This window comes from Bos taurus, chromosome 5 (genome assembly GCF_002263795.3).
Source record: "Bos taurus isolate L1 Dominette 01449 registration number 42190680 breed Hereford chromosome 5, ARS-UCD2.0, whole genome shotgun sequence".
Lineage (NCBI taxonomy): Eukaryota > Metazoa > Chordata > Mammalia > Artiodactyla > Bovidae > Bos > Bos taurus.
Genome location: NC_037332.1, coordinates 116,587,230 through 116,600,042, shown reverse-complemented (window position 1 = coordinate 116,600,042; position 12,813 = coordinate 116,587,230). Strand labels below are relative to the sequence as shown.

The following is a 12,813-nucleotide window of genomic DNA, read 5'->3' as shown; positions in this document are numbered from 1 at the left end:
GGGAGACACGGCACCAGCTGCTGCTAGGGGAGCCCTTTCCGCAAAAGCATCATTTTTCGCATGAAGCGCTTGTCGAGCGGCTGTGAGCTCTCCCATCTATTTCTTCCAGGACGGTTTCTTCCTCTCTGTCTTTTCCTCATGGCCCATTCCGCTGGGTTCACCGCTTTCTTGAAGATGCTGTGTTACTGCATTCTGCATATCCTTACAGGGTCCTTACCTTCCAAGCATTTCTCTTTGGACCTTTAGGGAGCTTCTAGATTTTCTCTACGACAAACTGTAAGAAGAGCCCCTATAAATGGGACCCAGTGGTGGGGTCGCTGGGGTCCAGCATGGCCCCACACCCGCGCCCCCACTGGGTGAAGCACTGTGAGGGCCCCACGGCTCGTCCAGGTTCACTGTGGGGTGCAGGCCTGGAGTTCACTGCAGGGGCTGCCTTGGAGCAGTTCACACTGGAGCTGCCTTGTCGCCACAAATGGCACATGTGTGTACAGGGTTTCTGAGTCCAGGACAGTGGGAAGCACCTAACGGAGTTCAAACCTGAGAAGCTGTTTGAAAACATGAGTGCCCGACTGTGTGAGAACACCGCTGAAATGCACACACACACCACTGCTCCGCAGGGCATACAGTACAGCACAGGGGAAAAGCCTTTCTTTCCTTGGAGGGTAAGCCCTCCATCTTTGTAGGGTAAGACAGCCGGTCATCTTACCTTTTCAATCAGATATAAGGCCCAGTGCCAATAATTATGACAAGCAAGCATGTCAGAGTCCTGGGGAAAGAACAAGAGAATGAGAAAAATCTGACAGCCCAGGGTCGGGGGTTGGGGGGGCGCGGTACGGGGGGATAAGCAGCTGCTGTCCGTGTCAACGCAGAAGCCCGCAGCTTCGGGTGCAGGAAACACTTCCCAGCCCCTGCCTCGGCTGCCCTGGCTGGCAAGTCCACGCCTGTCCATTCCTTCGGCCCTGAGCCTCGGCAAGCGGTATGCCTGAATTTACTGAGGGTGCTGAGGCTACGGCAGGCTGGCATCTTAGCCCCAGGACGAGGAGACAGGAAAACCAGAGCCACCCAGAGGGGGCCACTTGGCACCCCAAGCCTCGCCTTCCTTAGGTGTGGTGTGGAGAAAATGAGGAAGTCCATCCAAACGGCTGCAGAGGCCGACTGTGCCCAACAGGCAGGGCATCCCAGTAAAGCCCGACGGACAGCTGTGCCCGGGGCCGAACCTCTGCAGGTCCTGGCACAGCCCACGGGATAAGAGGGCAGCGGTGGCACCTGGACGGCTGCGGCTGCTGTGCTTTGGGCCCCACCACGAGCGCCAGCCTACAGGGTTACAACAGACACTTCCTCCTCTGCTTGGGCACCTCCCACCTCCTGGGAGGCAGCTAACGCTGCCTCCTCCATGGCCCACGTCTACCTGGCACCTATGTCTGAGGATTCAACCCTCCCAGCTCCCCTCTGTCACAGGCCACTGCGGACTTCTGTTTACACTGATCCTACACTTCCCTGTCCTTTGTCCATAAACTCCTACTCACCCTTCGACATTCATCTCACAGGCTGCCTCCACCAGGAAGCCTTCTCTGACTGCTTCCCCCTCAAGCCCAATTGGGTGGGATGCTTCCTCTGGGTTTCCATACCCCCAAGAGTGCCCCTGTCATGCTGTGGTCATGCTGGGAGCTGCTGGCTCCACTTGACGGGCCTTTTGAAGACAGAGAAGCCTGGGCAGGACTCTCAGTGGGGTCCCTGGGATGAGGTAAAGCCTGGGACACTGACTGGAGCCTGAAGAACTGAGCTTGGTGCCGGCAGCCAAGAGCCAGGGGCAGGTACTGGAGGACGGGAAGGGGAGCCGCGGGCCCCGCCATCTGCCCCTGGGCCATGCAGTCAGGCTGGAGACCGTCAGGAGCCACCGTAGGGGCCTTGCACAGGCGTCGGGGCCCAGCGCCTGCCAGATGAGCCCAGCCATCAAGTGCTGCCTCATGTTAAGAGTCAGACCAGCGTCCATGGGTGCTCCTTTGGGGCCAGGGGCCTCACGGCAGTGGCAACAGCAGGTTTATCAGATGAGGAAACTGAGGCTCAGAGGGATCGGGCTCTTGCCCTGGGGAGAGGTCAGGCCTCAAGCACCCAGGCCCAGGAAATCCAGAGTCTGGGGCAGGAAGTAAATGGAATGAATACAAATGACCCGGCCTTGGCCAGGCCTCCCCGGCCTCCCCCCGGAGGGCACGGCCGCCCAGGTGCCCTCTCCATGCAGGGTCAGTACCTGCCGGGGGGCCTGAGGTCCGGGGCCCGACCCACACTGCGCCCCCCACTCCCCATCCAGGGCCGAGGTCAGGCCCAGGGTCTGGGGATCCTTTAAAAGCCGTGAGTCTGAATCTAATGCCATCACAGTTCTCTAAGTGCACCTTGCACCTGCTCGCCTGCTCCACCTAATACCCCTCCCGGAGAGACCGGGATGCTGCCTTCTCGTCAATGACTTCTCACTGGCCTTCCTGGGCCAGGGAGCCGCTGGGAGGCACCGAGGTGACCCAGCCAGTCCCCGATCCCTGCTGGGTTCCTGGTCTCGCCTTCGTTTGCTCAGTCGCTGACCACCTGCTGCTGGGTGCCCACCGGGGCCCAGAGAAGGGCTGGGCAGCAGATGCCCCTGGAGAGGTAGCCCGGGTGTGTGCCAGGGACAAGCCCGAGGACAAGAGGCACGTGTGAGGGTGGAGGGCCACCGCAGCTGGGCACAGGCGGGCACAGGGAGGCCCCAGGGCGGTCAGGCCCCAGGAAAGTCCCTGGCAGGGCTTGAGAGGTCTGGATGGCAGGGGTGCCGCTGCCCCACCAGGGACCCGGCCCCCGCATGCCAGCCCTGCAGACGGTCGCTGGGCCCTCACCCACCCCATTGGCCCCTGGCTGCACCAGCTGCTCCCTGAGGATACTCTGTGGCTCCGGGGTCTATGTCCAGCCCTCTGGCCGGTGGTGGAGCAGGCAGCTCAGAGCCTCCGTGGTTCTCACCAGCACCAGGCTCTGGTTCGTTGCCGTTGTTTAGTCGCTCAGTCGTGGTCGACTCTGCGACCTGGTGGACTGTAGCCCGCCAGGCTCCTCTGTCCACGGGATTCTCCAGGCAAGGATACAGGAGTGGGTTGCCATTTCCTTCTCCAGCGGGGGATCTTCCTGACCCAGGGATCGAACCTGGGTCTCCTGCATTGTAGAGGATTCTTTACTGCTGAGCCACCTGGGAAGCCTGGGTTCTTGTTCACCCAGTAATTTTTCTCATCCATTCCTTCTACAGCCAAATGCCTCAGGCCACGACCAATTCTAGGATTGCCTACAAAATGCTGGCAGGTGTTGGGGAGCCATGTGGCTCCCAGGGGACCTGGTGGTTTGATAGGAATGCTTCCAAGAGGAACAGAAGTTTCCCCAAAACTAAGCTGCACCCAGTAACCCTGGATGTTAATCCTCAGCTTAACTTACGAAGACAGATAGAATTTTCCAGGCAGGTGGATGGACAAGAACCATACCTTCCAGTGGGCCTCTGAGTGCTGCATGAACTCCAATCCTTCCTGGACCTCCGCTCTCATCTCGTGAATGTGCGCAACGGTGTGCACCGACCATGCGTCCGTCGGGTTAATGGCTAAAGCCTACGTAGGTGAGGAGGGGGAGGCAGGAGGACAAATTAACGTGATGCGTGAGTCGGTCCACCTGGGGACAAGGCGTGCCAAGTGCAGGGGCGCCAGGGGCCTGGGCTCTGCCCCAGAGTAACGACCCCAAAGACCAGCCCGTGAACCGAACGCTGGATGCTGCCAACGAGGGTGTCAGTGCCCACTTCACGGATGAGGACACTAAGGCGCAGGGAGGCTGAGTGACTTGCCCAGAGCCACACAGTGGGACGGCAGTGGGGTCTTTCCAAAGCAGGGCTTATCCAGCCCCTTCGCCCCAAGCCTCCGGTACACAGCTGAGTCACGTGCAACACGCCGCCCAGCGTCTCCACCTTCCTCTCGGGGCTGCCATGGAGGCCAGTGGACACTGAGTGTGCACGGACTCCGGGGGCTCTCAGCTGCCCCTCCCAACTAGTACACACCCAAGGCCACACACAATCAAGGCCCACAACACGCAAGGACCACAGGTGTGGCTTTCCAGGCTCGTTCTGATACTGCTAGTAATAGCGACAGCCACTCACAGGACTGGGGGACTTGCCAGAGACAACACGGCAGAGGGGTGTGAGGCTACTGGGCGCCTACTGAGCCCGGCACGGGGCAGTAAGCCGAGCTTCCCCACGACCCTGGGGACCACCCACACGGGTCCAGACCCCCCACACCCGACCACGGGCCCCCCAGCCCTGCCACCTCGGTTCCCCCGTGCCTTTCACCTCTGCCCCTGGCCTGGCCCCTGCCAGGTGGTCTGCGCTGCAGCAGGCGGTGTGAAGCCCCACTGCACGCGCCCGTCCGGTCTGCGTGGGGACAGAGAAGGGGCCCGCCTGCAGGGATGCCGGGGGCCTGGGGCGGAGCCCCACAGGACCGGGATGCCGCGGGAGACCCGGGGGTGCAGCACAGGGCCGGGGCTTAGGGCAGGGGCTGCTCTCACCCCCTGTGGGGATCGTGGCCGCCCTCCCCGCTGACCTGCTTCCCCCACAGTTTCCTGGGGCAAAGTCCGCCTGGCCAGGGTGACCTGGCCCTGCTGTCCCCAGACTTTGCTCCCAGCACCCGGCCCTCCCGCCTCCGCCCTAAGCCCCGGTCTATCAGTGCTCAGTCTATCAGTCAGCCCCGGCCTGCCTCTCCCCTTCCCCACTGCCGCCCTTGGCTCTTTCTGCCCTGGGGGTTCAGCCTGCAGAGGAGGCCCGGGTGTCACCACCATGAAGCCTCTCCTGATCCCAGAGGAGCCTGTGGAGCCTACTCTCAGTTTCCAAGAAGCCTGGCCTTGCCCAGTACCTGTCTGTAGTGGACTGCTGCTGGAGTCAGCGTGTGGGCGCCCGCAGGAGAACAACTGTGAAGGGAGGGAAGGGGGCCCCCACATCACCCCTTCCTGCTCCTGCGGTTGTGACCCTTCACCTTTTGGTCGCCCTCTGACTTTCTGAACCATCCTGCCACCCACAGGTGCCCACACAGATGGCGCCCTGCAGGAGGGCCCGATGCCAAGGTGTCCAGGAGACCTTCCTGCAGCCGGCCCCCTGGGAGGTGACGCCTGGTCCCCCAGCACGGAGCCAAGAGTACCATGAAGTCCCCTGTGTCGCCCGCTCAAAGCCCTGACTCGGGACTGCATCACAGACCCTGTCACCTCCTGTCAAGTCCCGCCTCTATTTGTGAGCCCGGAGGTCTGCAGAGACCCATGTGCCCTGTGGCCCCAGGAGGGCACCACTGCCCCCTGGGGAGGGGGAGGGTGCTGGGAGCCCTCCAGGGCAACGTCTGGGGGACGAGCCCTGCTGGGAGCTGGGGAGCAGGTCTGTCCAGGCAGCATGGATGGTGCTCAGGCAGCCTGGGGGAGCTTGGCACTGCCTTCTGTGGGCTGGGCGGCCTTGGCCTTGGCCTCCTAGAGCCCGGCTGCTCTCCTCTGAGTGACGAAGGGCTCAATGCCTCATGGCATTGCATCCAGCAGATGGACCGGGCATGTCCAAGTGAGGGCCAGCCCTGAGCCAGGCCCAGGAGCGGCTGTCAGTCCCGGGTACATGGTGGTCCCACCCTGGGCCTCAGTCTCTGCTCCTGGGAGGGGAGGCGCTGGAGGAGGGGCCTCTGAGTCAGAGAAGCAGAGGCCCTGGGGCCTGCAAGCCAGGGTGTCCAGGGTGCCGCCAGGGTAGCGGCCAGCCAACGTGCCCCAGCACAGAGGGAGGGGCCGGGCCTGCGGGAAGCACTTAGCATCCCGCCCAGCTCTGTGCCCTTGGCTGCGGCTCCCTCTGGTGGAGGTGGTACACCTCCAGCAGGCCCCAGTGCCAGGTCAGGGCCCACCAGAAGCAGCCTGATGAGATACAATTTATATTTTAAGGCAGGACAAGAAAAATTAAGCATAAGATCCTCCCTGTGCTTGTTCGGGCCTCTTCCCTGGCTCCCTGATAAGCAGTGCACGTCTGCATCACACATTAACCAGAGCTCCTCAAAGAAGGGAGTGCCTGCTCAGCCCTAGAGATGGAGTCTTCCCTCTCTTCCGACGCTAGCAGCGTAAGTTCTTCAGAGAACTCTGCCCTTTCGCAGCTCTGCAGCGGGGCATGGTGACTCGCTGCTCACTTTGTTCGTGCTTATCCAGACTGCGTGTGCTTGGTGGCCTTTAGGGAAAATATCAGGATGTCATTTTGATGTTCGGTCCTTAGTCTCACAAAAGTAAGTGACTGTACCTTCAAGTTCTAACAGGCGGAACAGTGCTCAGAACTGTTTGCTTCCCAGTTTACAATCCTCAGTTTGGCTCGAGTAAAATTCCCTTTCTTTCCTTCTTAACTTGATAGTTCAGTGGATTTTTGGCCACAAGCCTCACTCAGCACCTCATGGTCCCCTCCTAGAGGCTTGGTGCTATCAGCGACGGTTAGAAACCTGCGGTTCCAGGTGGGAGAGGCAACGCTGACACCCACTTCCCACCTACACAGTCTGGGTCCAGAACACACCCGGGGGGCCCTGGAGACATGGAGCCAGGGTACACAGAGCCGCCAGGCCGTACGGCCCAGAGGGGGAGGGGCGGACGGAGCCCCACAGGCCTTCCCCACCTGTGCGAGGTGGCTCTGCAGACCCGAGGGGCACAGGTGGCCAGAGGGAGCTGCCCTCTCTGTTAACACACGGCCTCCCCGCAGGAAATGGGGTGCAGAGTCGGGGGCCGAGCCTGGCCTGCTCTGCGCCCCGACACCGCTCCCCTCGGGCGCTCCCGCACCTCGGGAAGGGCCCACCTACCTCTTTGGCGAGCTTTTTCGCCTGATCGTAGAGGTTGGTTTCCATCAGTCCGAAAGAATAGATGCCTTTCACATAGCTGGAAACAAACAAAAATTATTATTTCTTAAAAATGGATGGGAACCATTCCACCCGTGACACGGCGGGTGCAGGGCTGTGTCCCCCCAGATGGTGTGTCTGGACACATGCCCTACGTGGAATTCGAATCTTTGCAGCTCATTATCAAGATCAAGTTAAGCTGAGGTCATCCTGGATGAGGGTGGGCCCCAAACCCAATGGCTGGTGTCCTTATAAGACAAAGGAGAGGGACGTTTTGGATACAGAAGACACTCAGAGACACACACAGTGGACAGACAGCCACGTGGAGACGAAGGCCGAGACTGGAATGGCTGCAGACTTGCCAGTCCCCACAGTCCCTGGAGCCAATGCCTCCCTCCTCCGCCCCCTTTCTCTCCCTCTGGGTGAGTGCAAATAACATAGATATAGATATACACATCCTGGGTTTCCCTCGTGGCTCAGTGGTAGAGAATCTGCCTGCCAACGTAGGGGACTCGGGTTGGATCCTGGGGTCAGGAAGATCTCCTGGAGGAGGAAATGGCCACGCACTCTAGTATTCTTTCCTGGAGAATTCCATGGACAGAGGAGCCTGGCGGGCTAAGTCCGTGGGGTGGACACAAAACTTAGCGGCCAAGTAACAATAAACACATGTCCTGCTGGTTCCGTTTTCTGGAGGGCCCTGACACAGCCCTGCAACCTCTCAGTCCCCTTGCCCTTCACAACAGTCCTGCGATGCAGACGCAGTGGGGGTGCGCCCGTGTGGTGGCCCCTCGGCCTGCTCACAGGTAGCCCATGCCTCCCTCTGCTCCCAGCCCGTGGTGGCGCTGCGCTTCCTGGCCTCCTGTGGGGGTGACTGGATCTGGCCAGCGACTCAGAGCACTTCACTCTGAGCACTGATGCCATGCGAGTCCCCCAGGAGAGCTCTCCTTCCTCTTAGCAGCTGGCGTGTCCAGAGAGTAGTGGCTTCACCAGCTGGGATCCCAGAGGGAGACAACGCATGGGCCCAGAGACTCCGCCTGCCTCTGACAGACATGTATCGCGAGGGAGAAGCTCGTCTTTCTCGTAATAAGAAGTGGAGTAAAAGACCTAGAGGATGTTTGTTACTGCAGCAAAAACTACGTAGTGCTGACTGATACATAATGGCATTCATTCCCAGGATGGGATAAAGATCAGATGAAGATGTGAAGCCTTTTCACTTTTTGTTTTCTGGCTGAGACTTGTGGCGAAACCATAGTTCCCTGACCAGGGGTCCAACCCAGGCACAGAGGCCGAAGCCCTGGGCCACCAGGGGACTCCCACCTTTCACTTCAGAGAAACAGGAAATAGCAGCAGCAGTCTCACGAGTTTCAGGGCAGAGGAGAGAGGCTGAGACAGGAATGATGTGACTCCTAGCGGGCACCGACCTGCTCAGGGAGATGTCGGGCGTCCAGAAGGGATAAACTCGAGCCACAGAATCTCGCATCTGCTCCTGGTAGCCCAGGTAAAAGTAGGCATCGTGGGAAAACTTCAGGGCCAACATGTCTGTTGGGTGGTCCTGGAGAATCTGCTCCCATAGCTCACAGGCTTTCGGGAAGTTCCTGGAAGCCAAGAGAAGTGTCTCAGCAACCCCGAACTCAGTTCACACACGGCGAGTGGAAGGGGCTTCACTTCCCGCCAGGGTCACGGCTTGCACTGAGCTGCTTAAAATACACAGGCACGTTTCTGTGTCAGGTTGTGGCTCAGGAAATGCAAAAGCCAGTGGGATGGTTTACTTTCTAATTCAAGCAAACAAACAAAAAAACTGGTTTCACAAGTTGCCAATCCACATGAGACCGTGTACCAGGTGTGGGGAGTCTGAGAGGTGGATTTCCGGCCCTGGGCTGACATTCACACTGATTCCCCAGGAAGACAGTGAAGGGCAGGGCAGCCTGGTGTGCTGCAGTCCGTGGGGTCACGCGGAGTCAGACACAACTTAGCGACTGAACAGCAGCGACACCAGGAAGGCCGGGACGTCACTGCTCAGAACTCCTATACCGTCAGCTCCTGTCACCCGGGTCTGCGGGCACCTCCCCTGCACGAGCAGACACACGGGCTGTCCTGGGGCCACAGGACACACAGGGGCACAGGTGGGAACCAGGGGGGAAGGGGGCAATGGGCAGATGCTCACCTGGCGCATCAGGACCAGGAGTCTAAGGGCCAGAGTCTTCCTCTCTCTTTTATCTATTTCTTTACTGTGATCCTATTATTTTTGATGTTGTCATCCAGTCGCTAAGTCGTGTCTGACTCTTTGTGGCCCCATGGACCGTGGCAATTATTTTTGTAACGAAAATAATAACCAACTTATTCAATGGAACCAAATAAGCTGCTTTGAATGTCAGACTAGGGATCTGAACCGACCGTGCCCTCGGTCAGCTGAGGGTACAGCGGCACATAAGGCGCGGTTCTCAGTCAGACGCGCACGGGAGGCAGGGCGGGCATCACCCCGCCCCTTCTGCACAGCGCACGGGAGGCAGGGCGGGCATCACCCAGCCCCTTCTGCACAGCGCTGGGGAGGCAGGGTGGGCATCACCCAGCCCCCTGCACAGCGCTGGGGAGGCAGGGTGGGCATCACCCAGCCCCTTCTGCACAGCGCTGGGGAGGCAGGGTGGGCATCACCCAGCCCCTTCTGCATGGCGCTGGGGCAGCCTGTGGCATTGGCCAGCGAGCGTGGCCCTGGAGTGCCAGCCCCCGGGCCAGGGAGGCCCCTCACCCCTTGGCAAAGGTCTCTACTGCAGACACGTGCAGCTGCTCCCGGTGGGTCAGGGGCTGGGTTTTGGAAATCTCCACCATCGTCTTCACGGCCGCATCCAGCTCTTTGTCCAGCCTCACGGAGCTTCCGGTGCCAATCAGCACAAGGCCATTAGCGATGGCGTGGCCCATGGCTGGCGAAAAGTGGGAAAAGAGCTGGTGATTCAGATGGTCCTGCCCAGCCCAGGCAGGCCCCGCAGGTGAAATAAACACCCCGCGTCCCAGGAGGAGCAAGTCAGGTGGCCTTAGGCTGTGTCCCCACCAACAGCGCAAAGCTCAGGTCCTCACCATGCGCGTGGAGGTGCAGCAATCCTAACGTATCCTGCACCCCCGCCCTCCGAACACGTTTCCAGCCAGGACACTCCAGGGAGCACAAGTGTGTGGGTCGCCTGTGGCCCCACCACCAGGTGAGCTGGTCAGGGGCTGCCCCAGGCACTTCGGAAGCCCCTCTGCTTCCTTCATCAGCTGCTACTATCCCTGCCACCAGCACAGGTCCTCCCAGGGCCCAGTAGATGCTGTCGGGGGGCTGGCCCCCAGAGCACAGAAGCCATGATGGTGTCTTGGCTGCCTTCCTGCGCTGAGAACTTGGCGGCTGAGAAAGACTGGAGTGGGGGTGCCTTGCGGCCCTTGCAGCAGTCTTGCTGGCAGGTGTGCGGGCCCCCAGGCCCCACCTGGGCTTGCCAGCCCCCACCCTGACAGAGGAAGGATGTCCACTGGTGTTTCAAACTCCAGTCCCTAGCCCGGGTCTGGGACCTAGGACCCAACCAGAGTGCTTGGACCACATGTGGCCCCCACGTCTGACCTGGGACCAGGGTCTGCTCAGAGAGCCTGAGCCCACGCCCAGAGGCTAGCTCCCCTGACAGCTTCCTTCATCCCCTGTTCTGCGCCCCTTGCCCTCAGTGGGACCTGGCCATGGCAGGGGGTGGCGGCAGGGATGAGGGGAGGAGTCCCTGCTGCCCTCCCCTCCTCAGCTCTTCCCCCAGCCCAGAACCTTACCCAGGCTGGGGCTACCCTGCTGGGGTTCTGGAATGCACTGGGCTGACCCCCATGCCTGCCATGCACATGGCTTGCCTGTGACCACAGCCCCTGTCCCCAGGTCAGTCTCCCCTGCCCCAGCCTCTCTAAGGGAGGCCTCACTAGTATGCAGAGAGGCTGCAGAGGCCACTTCTTGTGTTTCAGAGGGTTCCAGGCTTTGGATTGAGACAGCCGTGTCTGATCCCAGATCCCCAACTACCAGTTGGATAGCTTTGGGTGTATTTCTTACTCTGTCTGAATCTCAGTTTCCTCATCTGAGAAATGGGATCAGAGTCTTCCTTGCAGAATTAATGTACAATTAAGGAAAACGTTTGAAAGACACCTTCTATAGAAACTGGCATCTTTATGGGAGCAGCTGTTATTCCCAACACAGTGCTGACTGTGATCTTCCCTTCCTCCCAACCTGGTCACTAGCACAGGCCTGCCCTCTGCGGCCCAGCTGAGGTCTGTACTCAGAGAACCAGTAAGGGGCTGGACTCATGAAACATGGCCCTCAACCCAGGGGAAGGAAGCATCACTCACCGAAGGTCGGATCTGCCGCTTTGAGCTTTGACAGGCAGCCCTCAATGCCACCAAGGCCCTGGTCGTTGGTCCATTTTACATACTGAAATTTAAAAGGTGAAACAAAGCTGTCCCAAGGGAGCTTTTAGTCCGTGTAAATGAAGGCATGTATCTAAACCTTTTTTTTTTCTTTCTAGAACACTGAGTATTTTCTGGACCTCAGCTCAAAGAAAATGTAGCTGGGTGCATCTCAGATGAAGAGACTTAATAGATGTAACTCAAACCACATTTTCGAGGGCCAGTGAGGCCTCTGTGTCCAAAAATGACACATCTAAAGGAAAGTCCTTCCTGACCGGTGACCTGCCCGCAGTGTCAGCCTCGTCAGCCTCAAGAGGGCACTTGACATTTGGGTACTTGTATTTATTCTTTTTAGAAAAGAACCATAGTAAACATCCACTATAGAGACTTAGGAAGGGCTTCCCGGGGCGGCTCAGGGCTAAGAATCCTCCTGCCGATGCAGGGGACACGGGTTCGATCCCTGGTCCATGGTCCAAAGGCCGTGGAGCAACTAAGCCCATGTGCCATAATCATTAAGCCTGTGTTCTATGCTCTAGAGGCCACGCTCTGCAACAAAAGGAGCCATTGCAATGAGACGCCCCCGCTAGCTGCAACTAGAGAAAAGTCTGAGCAGCAGTGAAGACCCAGTGCAGCCAAAAGTAAATTTAAAAATATATTAAAAGAGAAAAGAGGAAGAGGCGCACAAGCTAAAAGATCAAACTTATCCTAATTCCCCTGGTGTCTCGGCTGGTAAAGAATCCGCCTGCAATGCAGGAGACCCTGGTTTGATTCCTGGGTCAGGAAGGTCCACTGGAGAAGGGACAGGCTCCCCGCTCCAGTATTCTTGGGCGTCCCTTGTGTGGCTCAGCTGGTAAAGAGTCTGCCTGCAGTGCAGGAGGCCTGGGTTCGATCCCAGGGTTGGGAAGGTCCCCTGGAGAAAGGAAAGGCTACTCACTCCAGTATTCTGGCCTGGAGAATTCCAGGGACTGTACAGTCCATGGGGTCTCAAGAGAGTTGGACACGACTGAGCGACTTTCACTCTCACTTTCACCCTAATCTCATCTCATCGTCGCTCTTGACAATTTGTTTCCAGTCTCTCTGTTTTAATGCCTCCTCACTGATTTGGCTGTACTGGGTCTTAGCCGTGGCAGCGGGACCTTTTACTTGCAGCACTGGAGCTCAATGGCAACAGGTAGGATCCCCGACCGGGGATGGAGCCCGGCCTAGCACCGGGAGTATGAAGCTGTAGCCACCAGACCACCAGGAAAAATCCCTTACTGCCTAGTTTTTAAAACTCTGTGGGATGTTCCTGGCGGTTCAGGGGTTGAGATTTGTGCACTTCCAACGCAGGGGGTGCATTTCCAGTTCCATCCCTGCTGGGGGAGCTAGGATCCCACATGTCTGGTGGCCCAAAGCCCAAAATATAAAACAGAAACAATTCTGTAACAAATTCAATAAAGACTTTAGAAATGATCCACATCAAAAGAGAAATCTTAAAAAAAAATCCTAAAACCATAATAAGGCATTAGATTTTAGAATGTGCTCTATCTGATATCCAACCTCCATC

The 12,813-nt window shown here is 58.6% G+C and overlaps 1 protein-coding gene across 4 annotated transcripts in view; it reads right to left on the bottom strand.

The window, feature by feature from the left end:
- Positions 1 to 12,813, bottom strand: part of TTC38 (tetratricopeptide repeat domain 38) — a 32,232-nt gene that overhangs the window by 9,040 nt on the left and 10,379 nt on the right. For all 4 annotated transcript variants that reach the window (XM_059886740.1, XM_024992213.2, XM_059886741.1 and 1 more), the window contains exons 3-8: positions 11,211 to 11,292; positions 9,616 to 9,787; positions 8,291 to 8,464; positions 6,834 to 6,909; positions 3,489 to 3,608; positions 707 to 766 (exon numbers count right to left, since the gene is read on the bottom strand). In XM_059886740.1, the coding sequence (XP_059742723.1) occupies positions 707 to 766; positions 3,489 to 3,608; positions 6,834 to 6,909; positions 8,291 to 8,464; positions 9,616 to 9,787; positions 11,211 to 11,292 (684 nt within the window). The remainder of the gene's footprint in view (positions 1 to 706; positions 767 to 3,488; positions 3,609 to 6,833; positions 6,910 to 8,290; positions 8,465 to 9,615; positions 9,788 to 11,210; positions 11,293 to 12,813) is intronic.